The sequence below is a fragment of the Equus asinus genome, chromosome 2, assembly GCF_041296235.1.
Source record: "Equus asinus isolate D_3611 breed Donkey chromosome 2, EquAss-T2T_v2, whole genome shotgun sequence".
Lineage (NCBI taxonomy): Eukaryota > Metazoa > Chordata > Mammalia > Perissodactyla > Equidae > Equus > Equus asinus.
Genome location: NC_091791.1, coordinates 64,955,108 through 64,974,732, shown reverse-complemented (window position 1 = coordinate 64,974,732; position 19,625 = coordinate 64,955,108). Strand labels below are relative to the sequence as shown.

Below are 19,625 nucleotides of genomic sequence, written 5' to 3'. Positions count from 1 at the left end.
AGTCATAAAATGTAACCATGATATAATATATTTGAAGCTAAGTGTTAACGAGACTCAAAGTGCTGTTCAAATTTAAGGGAGAAGACTAGTGTGCATTTAAGTGGCCAGAAAGTCTTATTGGACACAAACAGATTGTGCTTCAACGGATTTAAGGCCATTAAGGCCCAGCTTCGGTTAGACCTTGAAGGCTGCATAGGAAACTCAAGATGCACGCATGAGTAGTTTCTCTAGTGAGTCTTAAACCTGGCAGAATCATACTCTCCAGTGTTGAGGCCCAGGAATTGGGACCTTTTCAAGGTTCTCCTGGTATTGTTGCTGTAGCCAGTCTAAGGATTGGTGTCTTGGTCCCCAGATCTAAGCTAATGGGGTCAGCATCTGTGCCTCGGCCACTCTGCTAACTCATGCCTTCCCTATCTCCCTATTCTAGAATTCTATCCTCCACTCTAGACCCAGTTTGTATTCCTTGGGCTTGCCAAAGAGAGCTAGCCTCCCAGGTGACCTGGACAGTTAAAAATAATTAGGAGCTCCATCACAGCATATTACAGACTGGTTGACCCTATGCTGGTGGTACCCAGGCACTCACACTTCCATGCAGCCAAGATAACTAACTCCAGGTCTTCTTCATTGAAGTGGTGATGTGGGATGTGACTCCCCAGTGTGTCCTCCTTGGTCACCATTTATAAGACATTTCTTATAAATGCCCCTGTCTTACATGTCCCTGTACTGTTGCAGAGGGAAACCAATAACGGTGACAGCCCTTGCTTTATTCTAATGATTAGGGAGTGAAAGCTAGCTTCTTCCTCTCCTTGGGGGTTACTATAATAACCGTGACATTGTCATGAATTGCAATATTGGCATTTAAACAGTCAATACACTGCTCAATTCTAGGGATTAAATCGAGCAGAGTTTGATATGTGCAGTGGACATTAATATGCCTCCCCCAAAGCATTGTAAGCCACATGGGGCCATCCAGGCATGCCGTGGGTAGACAGGGAGGGAGGAAGGCAAGATGAGAGGGATTGGACTAGAAGAGGCAGAGAAAGGCCCACAACTGGCCTCCTTGTGTTGTTCTCTTCACTAACGCAGTAAGCAAAAGGGCCGGCAGCAGCTAACCATTTTCATTTCCTGGGAAGCTGGGGTCCTCCTTTAACTGGGGTGATTTTATTCTTTAATTTGTCTTTTTTGTGGATACAGGCCTGGGGTTGGGGGAAGACGTGGGCTTGTTGCTCTTCCTGATCTATCTTTGGATCCTTTTAATTATTATTTGGGAATCTTCCTCTACACAGTCTGCACAGGTGGGCCACTCCAGACATTCCCCTGGAAACTCCAAGGCAGCAGTGGACAACGGTCAGCAAACTCTTTCTGTAAAGGGTCATATAATAGATAGTTTAAGTTTTGCTGGCCATACGGTCTCTGTCACAGCTAATGAACTCTGCCATTGTAATGTAAAAACAGCCATAGGCAATACCTAAACGAATAAGGTTGACTATGTTGCAGTAAAATTTTTTTGAAATCCGAATTTCACATAATTTTCACATATTATGAAATATTCTCCTTTCAAATTTTTTCAACCATTTTAAAACTTGAAAACCAATCTCAGCCCACTGGCCATGGCCATAGAAAAGCAGGTAGTAGATGAGATTTTGCCCGTGGGCCATAGTTTGCCAGCACCTGGCTTAGGACAGCATGTTCTATCCCCTGATGCAATGATGTACTGTGAAATCCCACTGCTGAGCCTAGAACTCAAAACTCAAATTTCTCAAGCTGAGACCAACATAGGATCTGACCATTTTATCATCATCTCAGCAGGAGACATGGAAAAGGCAGCTCATTTTATCAACAATTTCATGGAAACTAAGACATCTCTTTCCAAATGTCATAAATATTGCTATTTCTTCTTATTTTACCACCTGAAGATCAGTATTAAAGGACTCTTACTCATATGCCTATCTTTCTTAAATCTTTTATCAAAAAAGGTAGTGATATGTGTGGATATATGTTTCATATGTTTATTACACCAATATAATATATATACACATATGGTGTAGTATGAATTATAAATTATAAATATATATGGCACATATATAACATTAATGAAATAAAAATAATAGCACACAATAGCACATAGTACACACTCAACAAATGTTTACATGATCCTTTATACAAATGGTTCTTTTAGTCTTTACTGCAACCCTGTGAGGTCTTTTCGCCAATCCTTGTGCACTTCTCCCTGTTGCAGACTCGAAGTGAAGCCGCCATGACTGTCCTGAGTGGCCATGTCGTGGTCTGCATCTTTGGCGATGTCAGCTCAGCCCTGATCGGCCTCCGGAACCTGGTGATGCCACTCCGTGCCAGCAATTTTCATTACCATGAGCTCAAGCACATCGTCTTTGTGGGCTCCATTGAGTACCTCAAGCGGGAATGGGAGACACTTCATAACTTCCCCAAAGTGTCCATATTGCCTGTAAGTCCAAGGTCACGTTATTGATGTTTTTTTCTTTTCATTCGCGAAAGAAAATCCCAGGTGAATATAATGCTTGAAGCTTTGATCATGCCTCTGCTTCTTCATCTGGTTTTGGGCCTGAGGACTCAGCCCTTCCCCTGTGCTCTCTAGGAATATCCAAACCCTGGGAGACCTTATTAAAAGGAATTTGCAGCCAAGTTCAGCTGCTCATCAGGCATGAAGTTTCTCTGGTCTCAAATGTATTAACCATATTGGTGTCTAAACACTCTCTATCTTGCCTATCCAAACCTAATGCTTTGAGATATTATGATGCTTGTAGCGCAATTTACTTATGGAACTATGTAGATCATTTTATTTTATGACGTTATTAATGCTTGGCAAATCTTGATTGTACCATGTTCTATTTTTAACCAAATGTATTTAACAAAGTTCTTTATTTATTTCTGCTGTACAGAAGGCCAACTTCTTCTGCTGGTCAACCCCTACCTCCCATTAGTTTAGAAACCCAGCAATGTTTTCATGGGTTTGTGTGTGTGCGTGCACATATGTGCTTGTGATTCTTGACTAAAAAACACTAGTACCCAAATCTGAAAGAACAGTTTGGAACACCACAATTTAGTGTAAGGACATGGGATACATGATCTGGGAGTCATGTAAGAACTACTTGTTAATCACTAATCAATATATTTTCCATAAGCTTTCCAAAAATTGTATTTTACATTTCAACATTTGATATAGTTCTCCATGTCACAAATCCATGCACATGTCACTTATTCTCAACACATTTTTCTTGGAAGTTCACATTCCTAAAATTGAGCAACACAAATTTGATGCTACATTTCAAGAGATCTGGGTTATTTCCCACTTACAGAGCTGAAATTCATTATTTCGATTATCAGCTGCTGGAACCTCAGAAATGGAAAAAAAGAGTCGAGTAATATAGTTCAATGAAGAATGCATAAGAATCTACCCATAAGTAATATTCATTAGAAGCCACCATTTGACCTTACATATGCCTGGCACCAAGGTACTCAACAAATGTTTAAAGAAGTGAGAAAAATATAGACAGATATCTTTTCAATGCTGGGCCAAAAACTTACTGACTTAGTAAACGCATATAGGTAAAAATAGTCACCTGCAGAAAAACAAATTGTCATACACAGAGAAGAGCATAAACAGATACAGACCTTGGTAATTTCAGACATGATAGATTTGATTATATATTTGCGTGATCTTCCTACATGTGTGCTTCCACATGGTACCCTGGGAACACATGGACTAGGATCTAAAAGTATTTTGTAAAGAGCTTATTATTTTGCTGGGCTATGTGAGTCTGCGTGTATGTGTGTGTGTGTATATGTGTGGAGTGTTGGGTGTGTGTGTATGATGTTTGGTTTGTATTTGTGTATGTGTGTGTGTAGTGTTGGGTGTGTGTATGTGATGTTTGGTATGCATTTGTGTGTGTGTATTGTTGGGTGGTGTGTGTATATTTTGTTTGGTATGCATGTGTGCATGTTGTGTGTGTGCATGTTTCCTCTATGTGCCCTTGAACACATTCACTCACCTGCCTGCATATATATATAAATGAGCTGCCATATTTGTGGGTCCTTTTCAAACCCTCCAAAATTCAGCACACTCAAGCACAGCATATTTGTACAAAATGGGCCTTCACCTACATCTCCACATATTTCATCGTTTAAACAGTGCCCTACATTTAGGGCCAGCCTAGACAAACACAAGGTGTTTCTATGTATGTCATTTGTATTCCTTGAGTTTTAAAATCATGTGTACACGACTAAGCAGGGATTGTCTTATATCACAATTACTGCTGGATTCCATACAAAGTGAAAATGAAAAGAATATTGATGTAGCCAATTGAGACTTATGCACTGGTGAAATGTTTCAGAAAGTTGGTCAGACTTATTTTGTATGAAGAGATCCCAGGAAAAGAGGGGATTCTTCTCCTTCCCTCACAAGATACTGCTCTGGAGCCTGGAACTAGTAGCTTCTAAGCCCCGTAGCACTAAATGCCTCTTCCTTGATAATTCCACTTTGCAGCAATATTTTGGGGGCTGAGAATAGAGTCATGACTGTCACTGAGTTATAAAAGGGAGTTGATGGTTTCGATCTCTGCAGCCAATTCCCATCTTCTCAAAAGTCCCTTCTCCTGGAAGGAGAACGAGAGGAAGGCCTCCAGAGATATATGGCAGTTGGCAGACCTGGCCTCTACACAGTCCGTGAGTTGAAGGTGACTTGAGTCTCCATGTAGAAGCTGGATTCAGGCTGGAGGACTAAGAAGGCTGGTGGCTGGCTGTGAACTCCAAAACGATGCCACATGGCCCTGGGGAGCTCTGATATGGGATGGCCTGATTAGTTCTGCTGTGACCCCTCATGAGGACACAGAGCATGTGGAGGTCGTGCCACTCTTCTCTTTTACCTGTGTTTGCATTCTCAGCCTCTTCGTCATTACCTCCTTGATCTGGGTTTTTTTCCACTGTTTTTTGCTGTTATGAGATGTTTGAAAAATCTGTTTACTGGCTTATTTATTTTTAATTACTCCAGTAATATACAAATACATTCTTGTTATAAAATATTCAAACAGTACAGAAGTATATAAAGTCAAAAAAAACCTTTTCCCTTCACCCTTGATCTTATTCTCCTCCCTAGAGGTAATTACTGTTATTAGTTTAGTGTGAATTTTTCCTGAACTTTCTCTCTGAATGTACATACACTTATAAATACATAGTTAATAGCTACATAAATGTATAGTTTTATTTTGTGAGTTTCTTTTTACATAAATGAAATCATCCTTTTGAGTTGTTTAGAACTTTTTTTCGTTTATCTATTTTAGAGATCCTTCCAAGGCGACACCTGCATGACAGCTGTGTCAGTCCCTTCACCTGCTGCATAGACTTCTGTTGTATATATGTCCCGTGGTGTGTTTAACCATTCCTATGTTGTTGGACAATTAGCCAATTTCCTTGTTTTTTCTTGCTGAAAATATGCAAAAAAATTATATGACCTGAAGCTTAACTCCTTTTCGTCTCCCCTTTGCAAGAGGCACATTAATTCCACTGCCTCCCATATCCTCCAAATTGAGCAGCAGTTTCAGCGCCCCCCAACACACTCTCCTCACTGTCTATTTCCCCTTGGCTGCCTTGGAAATTTTAGTTGGAGCTGCTGTCTTTTGCCTGAGGCAGAAGTGACCTGCTATTAAATAAACAGGCATTTGAAACCCACCCCCTTGTTATGTTCTGAAAGCCAGAGGTTGCCACAGGACAGTTACTGAAATCAAGACGATTGCCAGTCAGGAAGAAGATGTAGAGCCCTGGCCTTATTCCTCTCCCTTGTTTGTTAGTAATGGCTTGATTGAGTTTTGAGAACAAGCCTAAAATGCTGCCATCAGCACCGACTACCCTTTAGATTAGCACACAGCTCCTAGTCCCGTGAATGCAGTTAGGCCAGCTTAATGTCAAGGCATAAAAAAGATACTTGTTAAATAATTTCCCAAAGCTCCAGCTCAATCTTTAATTTGTTTTTATTTTTTCCTCTTTCCCTCTCGTCCCTCAGTCTCACTTTTGCTTCTCCTTTTTCTTCTTTCTTCTATGCCGAAGGGTACGCCATTGAGTCGGGCTGATTTAAGGGCCGTCAACATCAACCTCTGTGACATGTGCGTTATCCTGTCAGCCAATCAGAATAATATTGATGATACTTCGCTGCAGGACAAGGAATGCATCTTGGCGTCACTCAACATCAAATCTATGCAGTTTGATGACAGCATCGGGGTCTTGCAGGCTAATTCCCAAGGTAAGGACAGCCTGTAATACTTCTCTGCTGTGCCTACAGGGGACAGGGGCTGGCAAAAGGGATATCCTTCACTCAGTAATTCAAAGACGCTCACATCAGCCTGCCTGGCAGTGAAACCTATGGTCGCTGTGATGGTTTTCAAAAGGGCATCTGCTGCCTCTTCTTGCTGTCCTGAGAAGCAGGCTTGAGACCTGAACTCCTGCATTCAGAATAGGCTGCCTTCCCAGAGATTAAACCAACCTTTAAATCACCACCCACCCAGCCATTCCAAACTGTGGCTTAATGATCAGAGTCATCAGCTAAATGGTCAGAGAACAGAAAAGATGCTGGCTGAACAATTCCCAATGTTTCTCCCCAGTATATATATTTCTGTTTGACCTATTAAGCTTTGCTATTGTTATAGCTGCATGGAGGTGTTAAGCTTTACATTGTGATCTGCTGACCAAGGGATGGTGATCTCTGGAGAGTGATGTCTATATGGACGTTAAAAGTCATTTAGCAAGTGGTGATGCTCATCAGTCCACACATTCTCTATAGGAGATAAAACAGCGTGAAATGATGCACCTCTGCCTTCTCTGCTTTGCCCCGGTCTTCCCTGTCATTTTCTCCAGGATCCGGAGCAAGCTAATTACAAGTAAAGATGTCATCTATGGGTCTTAGAGAGGCAGCACAGCAAAAACCCCACAACAAACAACTACACTCATCAGGGCCTGGCAGGATAGGATGTGAAGCATTTTCCTCCAAATAACGCCTCAGTGTAGGCTTGCCATGAACTGTGTGTAGGCTACTGGATGGGTGGCATTGGGTTCCTGATGGGGGCCTGAATCCCATCTTTCCAGTATCAAAGGTAGAGAGAGCACAGCCCATGAGAACTATGGCTGCTAGGATGTGAAGTGCCATCTTATTGATATGATAAAGCTCAGCTTGATCATGCAGCCTGGACCTGTGTGCTGGATTATCTTCTGTTGACTCAGCATCACCACACCTCCTTCTAATATCTGCTCAACATTGCAGCAAAGCCAGGAAGAAGAGTCCCTAGAATCTTCTTCCTTGCATGGTTCTAGGCTGGAGTCTGCCAATGAGAGAGGAGCACAGGGGTAAGATCTGGACATTAGAAGAGATAAAGAAGTCTTGATTCTTTGGAGGCAGCTGCATGCAGACACTGAGCAGATGCAAGCTTCAGAGAAACTCTCAGGGGAGCTTTCTGAGAACCCCTGGCTTAGCTGCTAGGGACTGACAAAGGGGCTGTGGGCTTCTTCGAGGGTCTTGAGATTCACAGCACCTTCTGGTGAAGTTCAGGAGAACCTTCCACTTGGTGTTGCAGGTGAAATGGCTAATGATGGCCTCTTTGACTTGTGCTGCTACAGTCCTTGCAATGGTTGTGTCAATTGTAATTTTCTCCACAGTTGGAATAGAGTGGCTTCTATTCTTGACATAACTCTGCCTGATACAGCCTGAAGCCTAGTTTTGACCTCTCCCTTCCATCCTCCTCCACCTCTCCCCCAAATCTAGCTCTTGGTATCCACTTGCTCAGCCATACCCACAGGGCAGAGCAACATGTCAAGGCTCTAAGAGAGAACTCTTATCTACCCAGGTGCATACTGGGGAGGCAGGGCCTGCCTCCTGCACGCCTACTCAGGGAGTAGAGGTGACAAAGGATGTGAGAAGACAGTAAGCTGGCCTTCTGGGAACTGCAAGAGGCAAGCTAGCATTTGGTTCCTGCTTTTAAGTACTTGTTCTCCAATGTGGTTCCTCCTTCCCCCACTCCTACAAGGACATCACCCGGGGACTTTGTTAGAAATGCAGAATCTCAAGTCCACCCCAGACCTTCTGGGCCAGAATCTGCATTCTAACAGGGTTCCCAGGTGACTCAAGTGCACTGCTTTAAGGCACAATAAATCTTCACACTAACAAAACCAGGTCCAGTGAACAAGCTGACCAACTCGAGTAGATGCTCGCTCCTCTTCTGGTTGGAACTAGTAAGGGGAATGGAAAGAAATGGAAGCTGGAGAAGTGCTCCCTTTGGAAGGAGATGGAACTAAGCAGGAGAGGCAGGAAAACACTCCCTTTCCCCAATGTGCCTGTCTCCTCCCAATCCACTAATTATGTTTTTCAGTCCATAGATCAAAATATCAATGTATAATTTAGTTACACAATTATACAATGTATAATTTAGTATGGATCTGACATAGGTGTTCCTTCCAGCTCTCATAAACTTTATCCCATCCTCTCGGATCCTGTATGATGGAAAAACTGGTAAAAATGCTTCCCCGCCCCACCACATGATATTCACCCAATTTTCAAAAGCCTTCTTTACTGTTTTTAGCATAGGGATAAGTAAGAAAAGTAGGTTTTGGTGGGAGATGGGAAGAAAAGCAAAGGGAGCTCATTTCTCCTGCAAAAAAAGAGAAGGGCACTCCTTATTTTGTACACACACACACACACACACACACACACACACTCCCCAAAAGAAGACAGAGGATGTGCCTTTGGCCAGTGGCAATTTTCGTAGACTCCTCGTCAGCAGTGGAGTGGCACATATGCCCCACAGTAGCCAGCCGTCTGTTCTTCTCTCAGTGAGAGACTGTCGAAGCTATAGCCAGCCCACCAAGCCCATAATTCCCCACGTCTTCTTACTCCATCTGCTTTTCTCTTGTCCTTGGTTTCTAACGCTCTTCTCTGGTGACACTGTGACCTTCCAAAAGGCAGTAGTCCAGTGGTGGCCATCAACATGGGAAGTAGCTTCCTCCCTGACAGGCGGGTGCTGTATGTTCATCTCTGGCTGCTCCTGTGCAGCTCACTCTTCAGACTCATCCTGGCCTGTGGAGCCAGATGGACGAGCTAAATTTCCCTGCCACTGTCCCTTCTTGAGACCCTTCTGACCAACTGAAATGCTCATTGGCTTCAGATACTTTTGTTACCCTTCATCTGGACATTTGGCACGATCGTGCTCCAAGTGGATTGGAATTACAGAGTACAAAGTGGATTTTATGTTACTCTTTTCATTTTGGGAAACAAATCTAACTTCTAACCTGAGTGATAACTACATAGATTTTTGGCCGCTCCTGCCTGGTTTTCATCGGTATTTATTCTGGAGTTCTTACGAAACCCCATCCTTTGTCCTGAGAGCTACATTATCACCTCTCCAGAACACAGCAGGATAGAAATGTGGACTCAGGACAAATGTGTGTGCTCTTGGACCAGATTATTCACACATCCTTATATCCTTATGGAAAGTTTTTCTAACATAATAGATATAACATCAAAAATGTGTCTTAACATTGAGGAGGCAGAGTCTTCATTGGGATTTGTGTTTGGACACTTGCCACTGCGTGTTACCTGCTCTCCTAGACTAATAAAACCTCTTTTCCCTCTTCTCTTTTTACATTCTCTGCTGGTGTCACTGTTCTAGCCCACATGGTGGTCAGAACCGACCAAGCCTAGGGATTCTGGACCAGACAGTTTCTGAAAAGATCTGAGATGTGATGGCTGCTTGTCAAAAACAATTACAGAGAAAGGTGCATACCCCATGCTGGATGGTGTATCCGATGTGACAGTTGGGTCTATGAGATGCAGTTTTAATATACAGCAGGCAAGACTGCTGTGACAATTATCTAAAGCAGGTGAAGCCACTTCTTGCTGGTCAGCAAACGTCAGCTCAGAACCACTTTACAGCTCTTTACCAGCAACTAAGTGCCTTTATTTACAGAACGCCTGTCACTTCCCTTTGGCTGGAGAGCTGGTGTATTATTTAGCATGCATTTATCTGGGGAAAACATTTCAATTTAAATCAGCTGGTACAACAGTTGCTCTTGCCAGACTGTTTCCCTATGGTTCTAAAAGACAAGAACTGAGTCTGATTTTGGAAGGGAGTGTGAGCAGAGGGAGGAAAAGTCTATTCTCAGAGCCGCTTGAGTAAGTACCTGGAAAGAGGGAGTCTGTGGTTGAGTTTCCCATTATACTTTATGTCGAGTTGTGAAATGAGCATCTTATAGTTTCTTCCTGCTTATTCTCCCAGTAAGGGTAACTCTTAAGGGAAAGAAAGAGGAATAAATGAGTTCCTGCTGTGCATCAGGTGCTATAAAGGCCCAGGACACAAAGATGACTAGGATTCAGCCACTCACCATCCTCAGGTGAGTGGAGGAGGCACCTCCATAAATAATTACAGTGCAATGAGACAGGACCAGGCTAGAAATACAGGAGCACAGAGAGCTCCTTATTTTATATATTTCAAGGAGTCGAGAAGGCTTCCAAGAAGAAGTGACATTTGTAGATGGCTATTGAGCACTGAAATGTGGCTAGTGTGACTGAGGAACTGAATTTTTCCTTTTATTTGATTTTAACAAATTTAAATTTAAAAAGTGGCATGTGGCTAATGTGTACCATATTGGACAGCCCAGGTCTAGAGCATAGGCTTGTTGCCTTGCTAAGGGTTCGGGTTTATAGGAAGATGATTATTAAATCCATCTTTTAAAAAGATAACAGGCAAAAATATGAACACAGTTTAGAGGTAAAAAAGAGAAAATGGCCTGAGCTATGCAAGAAAACTATTACAATGGACTAGAAGGGGTGGGATGACGGCTGACATACATCTTTAGTGATGGCAGTCACAAAGGTGAGACAGAAATTCAGATGGATTTGAAACAGAAAAGATAGCCAATGAAGGCTGGTTGGATGGAAAAGAGGTGTGGGTGAACAAAAATGAGAAGTGAGGAATGAGTTTCGAGGTTGGCTTCTGGGGAGATGTAAAAGTGATTAAGTAAGCAGAGGACCCAGGAGGAGAAACAGGCTTGGGGCAGAAAGTAAAGAATTTGGTCCTGGTCCATTTGAGTTGGAAGTATCTGTAGAGCATCCAGCAAGAAATAAGAGCGTACAGCTGTAGGGGTGAAGTTAGATTTGAAGCTATAGACTTGGAAATCATCGGTAATGGACAGTATATAGGCCTTGAAAGTGGGTTTTTCCCAGGGAGACAGGCAGAGCAACTAAGAGAAAAGAATTTAACGTGGAACCTTGGGAAGCATCAATATTGAAGGGACAGACAGAAGAAAGGAATCCCGTGAAAGGGGCTGAGGGCAAAGATTTAGGGAAGTAGGAATGGGTGCTGTGAAAGACAAAGGAGAAGAGAGCTGAATAAATTCCAGATAGCAACTTAGAATATATCCTAATTGTTGTTGATATGTGTCTTTCTTGAGTAGCCTGTGAGCTCTTTGAGAGACAAGGACTATTCCTTGTCTTGCTCATCTTCATGTCCCCAAGTGCCTCTATCACAGGATCTGACATAGAGTTGGTATGCCGTAAAAATTTGTTGAGCTGAACTGATTTGAAAGGAAGTGATGATTAGTGCTATCAGATACTGCAAAAGAGTCAAGTAGATGAGGGCCGAAAAGAGGCAGCGCTGCATTTGATGCTCAGGAAGTTGTTGATGAGTAGCTTGTTGCCTGTAGAAGCCCATATTCAGGGGTCTGAAGCCTTAAGGGGAGATGAGAATTGGAGACCATATATTACTCTTTAAGTGCCGATAGGGAGAGAAATAGGATGTTTTGAGGATCTCATCAAAGAAAAGATTTCCTTTTTGTTTTTAGAATGGGCAGAAATACAGCATATTTGCTGGCTGCAGTAGACAAAGGTGAGTAGACTCACAAAGAGAGGGAAAGTTTGAAGCTATAGGAGAGAGTTGTTAAATGATAGAGAGAAGCGGGAGATAATGTGGCTTTAAAACTCAGAATGATTGATACTCATTCCTCTGATGCCGAAGGCTGGATGGGAAGAGAAGCTGGAGGAAGCTCAGTCCCATGGCTTCTACTTTCTTCAGGAAGCAGCCAGTTTTGCTTTCCTTGAGGAGTTTAGGGAACAGGACAGTTGAGACAGGGAACTGATGGTGATAAAGGCTTAGAGCAGATATCATGAGAAACAGGTAAGGGAAATGACTGGAGTTAGGGGAAAGCATGAGTGAGCACTGGTGAGAACCAGCTGAGGTTGGCACTGAGAAGGTGTAATGAACCCAGTCAGCACAGTGCTGCAGTTTTCTCTGCAGTGCTTGTCAGAAAGAGCAGAAAAAGTGGAAATTGGCTTTAGGTTGGGATGCACATTTGGAGGAGGCAAAGGATTCCATGGTGCTGTTAAGAGAGTATTAAAATGAGTGGCTGCCGGGTCTAAGATGGTAGGTGGAGATAAATCAGAGTTGAGACTTATTGACAAAGAGGCCAGAAAACAAGCAAGAAATAAATCCCTATGAGGTCAAAGAACAGGGGTGTGAAGTAAGGGGTGGGAGAGCCAAAGGGTGGGAAGTTTGATCAGAGAGAGGAATATGTGATGACCTCAGAGAATGAAATATTCCTTGCAGAGCCAGAACAGAACTTGGTGGTATTACACTGAAAACAATTTTTCTCCATGAGAATTCCACACCCAAATCAAAGCCCATCTGAATACTGCCATCACTGCTACCACCACCTCATCTTCTCCCCTGAGGCTCTCCTCTGCTCCTAGTAGATCTCTAGCTGTCACCCTCACCTGGATTCAGGACTTCATTTCCACCCATCTGCTTTTCATGCCCACCTGGATTTTCCACTAAGTCCATGTGGAAATGAACCATGACGAAAAGCCAACACTACCAACAACAACCATGATAATAATGCTAATGCTTTGTGAACATTTGCTGCCATTTTGTGGCAGGAATTTTGCCAACCAAGACAATGTGCATTTCTTAGATCACTGTTTTTCACCCTTGGCCACACATTTAATCACCTGAGAAACTTTAATAAATATGGATGCCTGGGTTGCACCTAAGCACTTGTGATTTAACTGGTCTAGGGTACAGCCTGGGCATCAGGAGTTTCATAAGCTCTCAGGTGATTCCCCTGTAGAGCCAGGGTTGAGACCCACTGTTCTAGATGGCACTCAGAAAAGGTGTGTGAGGGAAGGAGGTTACTATTTTGATTGTAAAGAGTAAGACACTGAGGCATGCAGAGATTGAGTAATGATTTAAACCTGGGTCTCCTGACCTCCTGGGAATCCTAAACTTTAAACCATTTTGCTTCTTCAGGACAATTCTTTGGCTCAACTTGTTGGTCTGCCTTCTACCTTTCATATTTTTTTGATAGTCATTAGCTCTCCCAAGAAGGAAAAGCCCTAAGTGGAGAAACAGGGATGAGGGCATGTGGTAGAGACATTAGACTCTAACTGCTTTCTGCCTAACTGGCTGTGTTTGTCAGTCTTGTCTCTGCCGCATGTCTCAAGGTGATAAGTAAGGATATTAGTTGCTCAGTAGACAGGCTGTCTTCCTTACCACAACTTTGTAAAAGCAGCAGAGCTGAGATCTAGCAATATAATGCTATTGAAGAGCAATGTTGCTCACCTCCAAAGCCAGCAGCCAGGCTCCCCTTAGAGCCTGGGTCTCTTTAAGAAGATGGAGCATGTGAATGTCAATGTCTGGGCTAAATTTGGATGTTGGTGTTAACGTTCCTCTATTGTTCCCTTTCCTGTTATATGCTCTGCATTCATTTGGTTCATGCTGCCTGTCCTGAGGGTGTTAATCTAATTCTATAGACACTTACTAAGCACCTGTCATGTGCCCAGACTGTGCATGGCATGTATTGCTGGGAAGACAGGGTCATAAAACACATTCCTGATTCTTGCAACTACTGATGCAAAAGTATAACTGTTCAGAATGCTGGTTTATCACTGTGAAAGAATTACAATCCATGGAGGCTAATATTAGAGACAGGAAGAGGAAGAGGCTGGGTTTAAGAGACATTCTGAAAAAAATGCATAGGATTTCAGTAAGTAGAAACAGATAGAGTTGGCTGCAATCAGAGAGAAGAACAGAAGTGAAAGGGCAGAGGTACATGGGGACATGTTTAGGGGACAGCAATGAGTACAATTTGGCAGAAATACAGGATGTATATAAGACAGCAGGGAGGCATGAGGCTGAAGTGTGGGTTGGGCGTTGAGGATTTTTTCTTTGGTTAAGAAGCCGTAAATCATTTTTTTATCAGTTTATGAGTTAGGAAGCTATAAATAATTCAGTAGGCACTCGGGAGCTATGGAAGGTTTCAATGCAAGAGATTCATGGGATTGGACCTGAGATTTAGGGAGATTGATCTGGCAGCCCTGGGAAGCATTGTTTAGAGTTGAAAAGAAGAGGATACAGGGACAGTGGGTAGGAACTATGCTTATCCAGAAGGAGACCAGGAACCTTGAATGGACGAAGAACAGGAAGTTCTAGTGTGAAACATAGTAGATGTAAAACAGACTGCATGAAAGTGGTCTTCCCTTCCAGTGAGGGAGGATGGTGACACACTCCTGCGAAGAGGCCTGTGGAGAGAAGGGGCTGACCGCAGGAGAAAGTGGTATTGGTAGCATTGTGTTTTAGTGATGGTTCATTTCCACGTGGGCTTGGTGGAAAATCCAGGTGGGCATGAAAAGCAGATGGGTGGAAATGAAGTCCTGAATCCAGGAGAGGTTCACAGCTAGAGATCTGCCCCGTTGCTCATGCTCTAGGAACAGAGGAAAGGATGAGGAAAGACAGGTGAAAGACAGAAGTCTGAAGAATGTCTTAGAAAGGGCAGAGAGAACTATTGGTAGAAGCAGCGAAACCACAAACTGAGCTGGGCTCCCAATGTCCCCAGTGGGGAGGAGAATATGTCCCAAACCCAGGACGAATGTCCCCTGCCTGGTTTTCCTCACTTCCTCTAAATTATTTTTCCATATTCTATGCCTCTTTATAACCACCAAGTTAAAAAAAATTATAGTGGACGTACACAAACACACCAACAGGCATACAAGTATGTGTGCATGTTCACAATGCACACATGTGCATGTGCATGCGCACACACATGGTTCCTGGAACCTTCCATGGCCCTCAGCCACAGTTACACTAAGTTATATCCACATATAAGCGGATGCTTTTCTTTGTCTGCATTTCAACATAGGTTAAGAGCCTCAAGTTGGAAATGACATTATTTTTGGAAGTGTGACCGTGGTCCTTGAAAAGGCAGCGTTAATTGGGGGCATAGGGAAAATCCTAAGGTCTAAGAAAGATGTTACTGTTCCAGAGAAGAAAGTGTGACTTCTATCTTATGTTTGGGGAAGACCATGTGGATTAGGGTCTCTAAATTATTGGATATCAGGAGTCAGGATTCAAAATGATCTTCCTAAACTGAAACCTTGGGGCAAAACCCATAGGATGGAAGGTAATGAAGACCATTGAGTATTGTTTCAAATAATCACTAAAGACAGCCTGGATAGACCTCATTGATAGAAGCATAATTTATTTTGAACAGTGGTAGTTTCATCCTGGTCAGTCTGAGAGTGAGTGTGTCAAGAGCTATGAAGATTTGAAGGGAGGAATTGACAAACATGAGAATGTTGCCAAGGGGATGACCAGAATGGGGAAAGGCTTGGACGACATGTCTCTTGCCAAGCAGTTAAGAGAATGGGGCTAGTGGACCGAGAAGGCCATTTTATCTTCTGCTCCGTTGGACAAAACCAGGACCAATGGCTAATGATTAAAGAGAATAAGATTTTAGCTCTACAGAAGAAGACATTGCCAGAACAGAATGGGCTGCCTAAAAATGTAGTGAGCATCCTATCTTCGCATGTCCCTTTGCCAAAGGAAAGTTACTGATGTGGTCTTTGTGATGAGAGAGAAATTGGATGAGATGAGTTCTGTGGTTCTTTATAACTGAGGGTCTCTGGTATTTTCTTGATTTTTATGACCTAGAGATCTGTGTTTTAGATGATTTACATTCTTACTCCAGAGAGAGAGCTGTGCTGTTTGGCAGGATTGGGGTCATAAAGGGTCTTTTAGTGGAAGCTTTCACAGCCTTCCAGAATGGCACTGTCTTTGTGTCTAAGATGGGGAGCAGCCTGCAATGGGGTGAACAGCTGCACATCTGGCTTTTCCATTAATCTAACACACCACTCCCATCTTCAACTCCCATGTCACCCTCTTCAACACCCACCCTTCCCACTTTTCTCCTCTTCTATTCCTCCAAGCCTTGCCCCTGCACACAGGTTGCCCCCTCTCACTTGCAAACATACCTATACACATGTCCTCACACACATTCTCCCTCCCTGAAATCAGAGAAGCATTTTTTCAGCTTCTCCTATATAACATTTCATGACCACAGTGTTCTCTCTCAGTTCTGAAATGGTTGTGGGGGAGAAGCCATTTCTCTTTATACCCACCAAATGAACAAAGCTCAGTGCTAAAATATTTTTCTTCAGTTGTAACTGAAACTGCTGTTGGCTTCCTTCCCAAAAACCAGAAAGACAATTATACTTAACTGTTTAGAGATTTATAAATACCACACTGGAGTAGCCTCTAGGTAGTAACTTTAGATACCCAGCCCAATAATTTTCTTTTATTGGTTTGTGATTTAGATCTTATTTTGAGTCCTCTATAATAAGAGTAGTACATTTCATTAAAAGAGCTTACTGAACAATAAAGAAAATCTGGCTTAGGGCTCCGAGCAGGTCTCCAGTACAGAAAGGGGCCTGCCCTGTTGCATTTCTTCCGTGGACATCACAAGACGAATCTCAGCCCAGCGGTGCAGATGTATTTCAGCAACGCAACCATTGGAGCTGTTTTCTAAATGAGTTCAACTTGGGAGAATTTTTCCTACATAGCATTTTTCACCACATGAGAGATCCTCTTAAGACTGTTGTTTACTGTTCCGATAATAAATTCCTAGTGAAGGAAACAAGGAAAACAACGGTAGCTGTAACAAGAGATCGAGAAAGCTGGACTACTTTCTGAACCTGTGGAGGTTTTTAGGCCCTTCATAAATGAAGGTCTTCTTTGGGGAGTGGATGTGGGGAAGAAAAAGGAACAACAGACAAAATGACCTTTTCCTCCTAACTGCATGCAGAGCACATTCGCTTCCTTGCTCAGGCTGTGCTCAGCCTGGGACAATTGCAGTGAAAGGAAATCTTAGCTTCAGTGACAGAAAACAGATGTGGGGTGGTGTTGGGCTTGAGTTGAACTCATCGCCCTAGCATCGGGCTTTCAGAAGCTTCTTTACTCCTCAAAACTTGTGTGCCTAGTTAATGCTCCTTGTTAAAAATTAGAATTCCTTTATTTTTCAGCTAAGTGATGCACCAGGCACATTCATATACAATATCTTGCTTGATCTTCCTGATAATCTCCATTTTACAGATGAGAAAACTGAGGCTCAAGAAAACTCAGCAACTTGTCCAAGTCTCTTAGCTAGACAAGAGCAGATGGAGTTGATCCCCAAACTGTCTGATTCCAAAGCCTGGGCTTTTCTCACCACATCAATCTGCCCCATAAAAGAAAACAAGTGTTATTCTGATGAGAACAGGCCTGAATCTGTACATCTGCTTTTAAGGGCCATGGAAACATCCCTGGGAACAAACATTCAGGAAAATGAAAGCACTCAAGACATGTGCCAGCTCCTCTCCTAAACTGCTCCTTGCACCTAAGGGCTGGAGTTTGTTTGCATGTTCCTGTCTCTGTGTATCTCAATTTTGTGGGTCTCTGGCTACCCCCCTCTCAACAATCAGAGACTCTAGGATTCTCTTGCTCCCAGTCTTCCTCACTACAACAACCAGACAAATGAATGGAGTTGGGAGAAGTATGAAGAGTTCTGGTTAGCCTACCTCCTCAAACAGTATAATTGTTGGAGCTTTTTTTTTTTCCTGTATAAACAGGAAAAAAGATTTGATTTTGGAGCTGTCAGAAAGAGGGTGGAAAGTTTGAGACCCAAATATTGCTTTCTTTTGTCCAGAAACTTACAAAATAATTCCAGGTTTTATCTACTCATCCCAGTCTCTGGGTAAAAGTTTCCATAGAAGGGAGAAGATGAGAGTGAACAGACCACTCTAGCTCCCAAAGCCTAGGGTTTCAGGTGGTATGTTATGCTCAGAAAATGGTCCAGACAAATTGTCCTGTAGGAGGAAAGTGCAGTTGTATAATCAGAGAAAGGTAAAAGAAGTCTTGTCATCCCATGGACTCTCTAAGGCCCCTGTTGAGACTCTGGACAAAGATGGATCAACCAATAGTTCTTTTCCTGAGCATCAATTTGGTTTATATCCTATGCCTGAGGTTAGTGTCCTTGCTCTTTCCATGATGCTCTCGTGATGCTAATGGGATCTATAGGCAGAAGTGACATAGACATATAAAATAAGTTGTATGGAACAACTTTAATGCACATATTTAACAATATGGGATTTGGAATATTCCAGAGTACCTTGCAAAATGCATGGTGTGAGTCATTTGTAATTTTCTGGGGCATGAATTTAATCCACATACTGTGAAGATAGCATGCACGCCTCAAGCTAGCAAATGACCCCAGCCAACCATCCAATGCATTTTTGTCTTTACTCATTCTCTTATAGGAAAAAACTTATGTGTAATCCTAAAACGTTTATTTCTTTTCTTAAAAAATGGCCCTGCTGAGCCAGTCCCAGTGCCCTAATGGTTAAGTTCAGTGCACTCTGCTTTGGCAGCCCGGGTTTAGTTTCTGGGTGTGGACCTACACCACTCTGTTAGTGGCCATACTGTGCTGGCAGCTCACATACTAAAAAGTAGAGGAAGATCGGCATGGGCATTAGCTCAGAAAGGCCCTGCAAAGAAGCCAACTGATTTATAAATGACTTCAGTTCTGGGTTTATACAATATTTAAGGATATGAATGGTCCTTAAGTACTTCAATTATACTTCAAGGAAGATTTGGGGGGAAATTATTCCCCAAATTCTAGAAGAGCAGTGTAGTAGTTATTGAGCATCCTCTTAGATATGTCCTGTAAAGATTTTCTACCAGATATTCTAAGTCCATGGATGGTACCATACAATGTGTTATGTGAATGCAGAAGTTGCTTTGGGTGCGATGATCAGAGAGGGGACTCCAGAGTAAGCGGAGTTGAATTTGAAAATAGATATAATTATCATAAGTGAAAGGACTTTGGGAAGATAAAAGGGATCAAGGCTGAGTGAGAGAAGGCACATAAGCAGGAAAGGCCAAGTGTGTTCATGAAAGGGCACTTGGCTGTGTGTCTTCTAATGATGTAACTGAGGGGGCTTAAAGGTTTCACAGTGTCAAAGGAAATGATTGTAGGTGAGTCACTGTTTACTTGGACAGGCCCTCAAAAGAATGGCCTGTTCTATCATCTTAATGACCTCCCCACTCCCACCAACAGTAAGAAATATATTTAAATGCTTACGGGGCACCTCATACAAAGTGGTCACTTAGTAGAGGTTTGTGTGAGCAGGTAAATGATTTAAGCCCAATATCTGTTGTTTGCAGGATGCTCTGTCTTAGTTTGCTCTCCAATGAGATGAAACAGCTCAATATCTTTATTAAACACCACATCCTTTCCTTCCAGGCTTAAGT

The 19,625-nt window shown here is 42.7% G+C and overlaps 1 protein-coding gene across 22 annotated transcripts in view; it reads left to right on the top strand.

Moving 5' to 3' along the window:
* KCNMA1 (potassium calcium-activated channel subfamily M alpha 1) overlaps positions 1-19,625 on the top strand; it is a 714,937-nt gene that overhangs the window by 631,567 nt on the left and 63,745 nt on the right. For all 22 annotated transcript variants that reach the window (XM_014836994.3, XM_014836959.3, XM_070491092.1 and 19 more), the window contains 2 exons: positions 2,240-2,464; positions 6,079-6,271. In XM_014836994.3, coding sequence (XP_014692480.3) covers positions 2,240-2,464; positions 6,079-6,271 — 418 coding nt within the window. The remainder of the gene's footprint in view (positions 1-2,239; positions 2,465-6,078; positions 6,272-19,625) is intronic.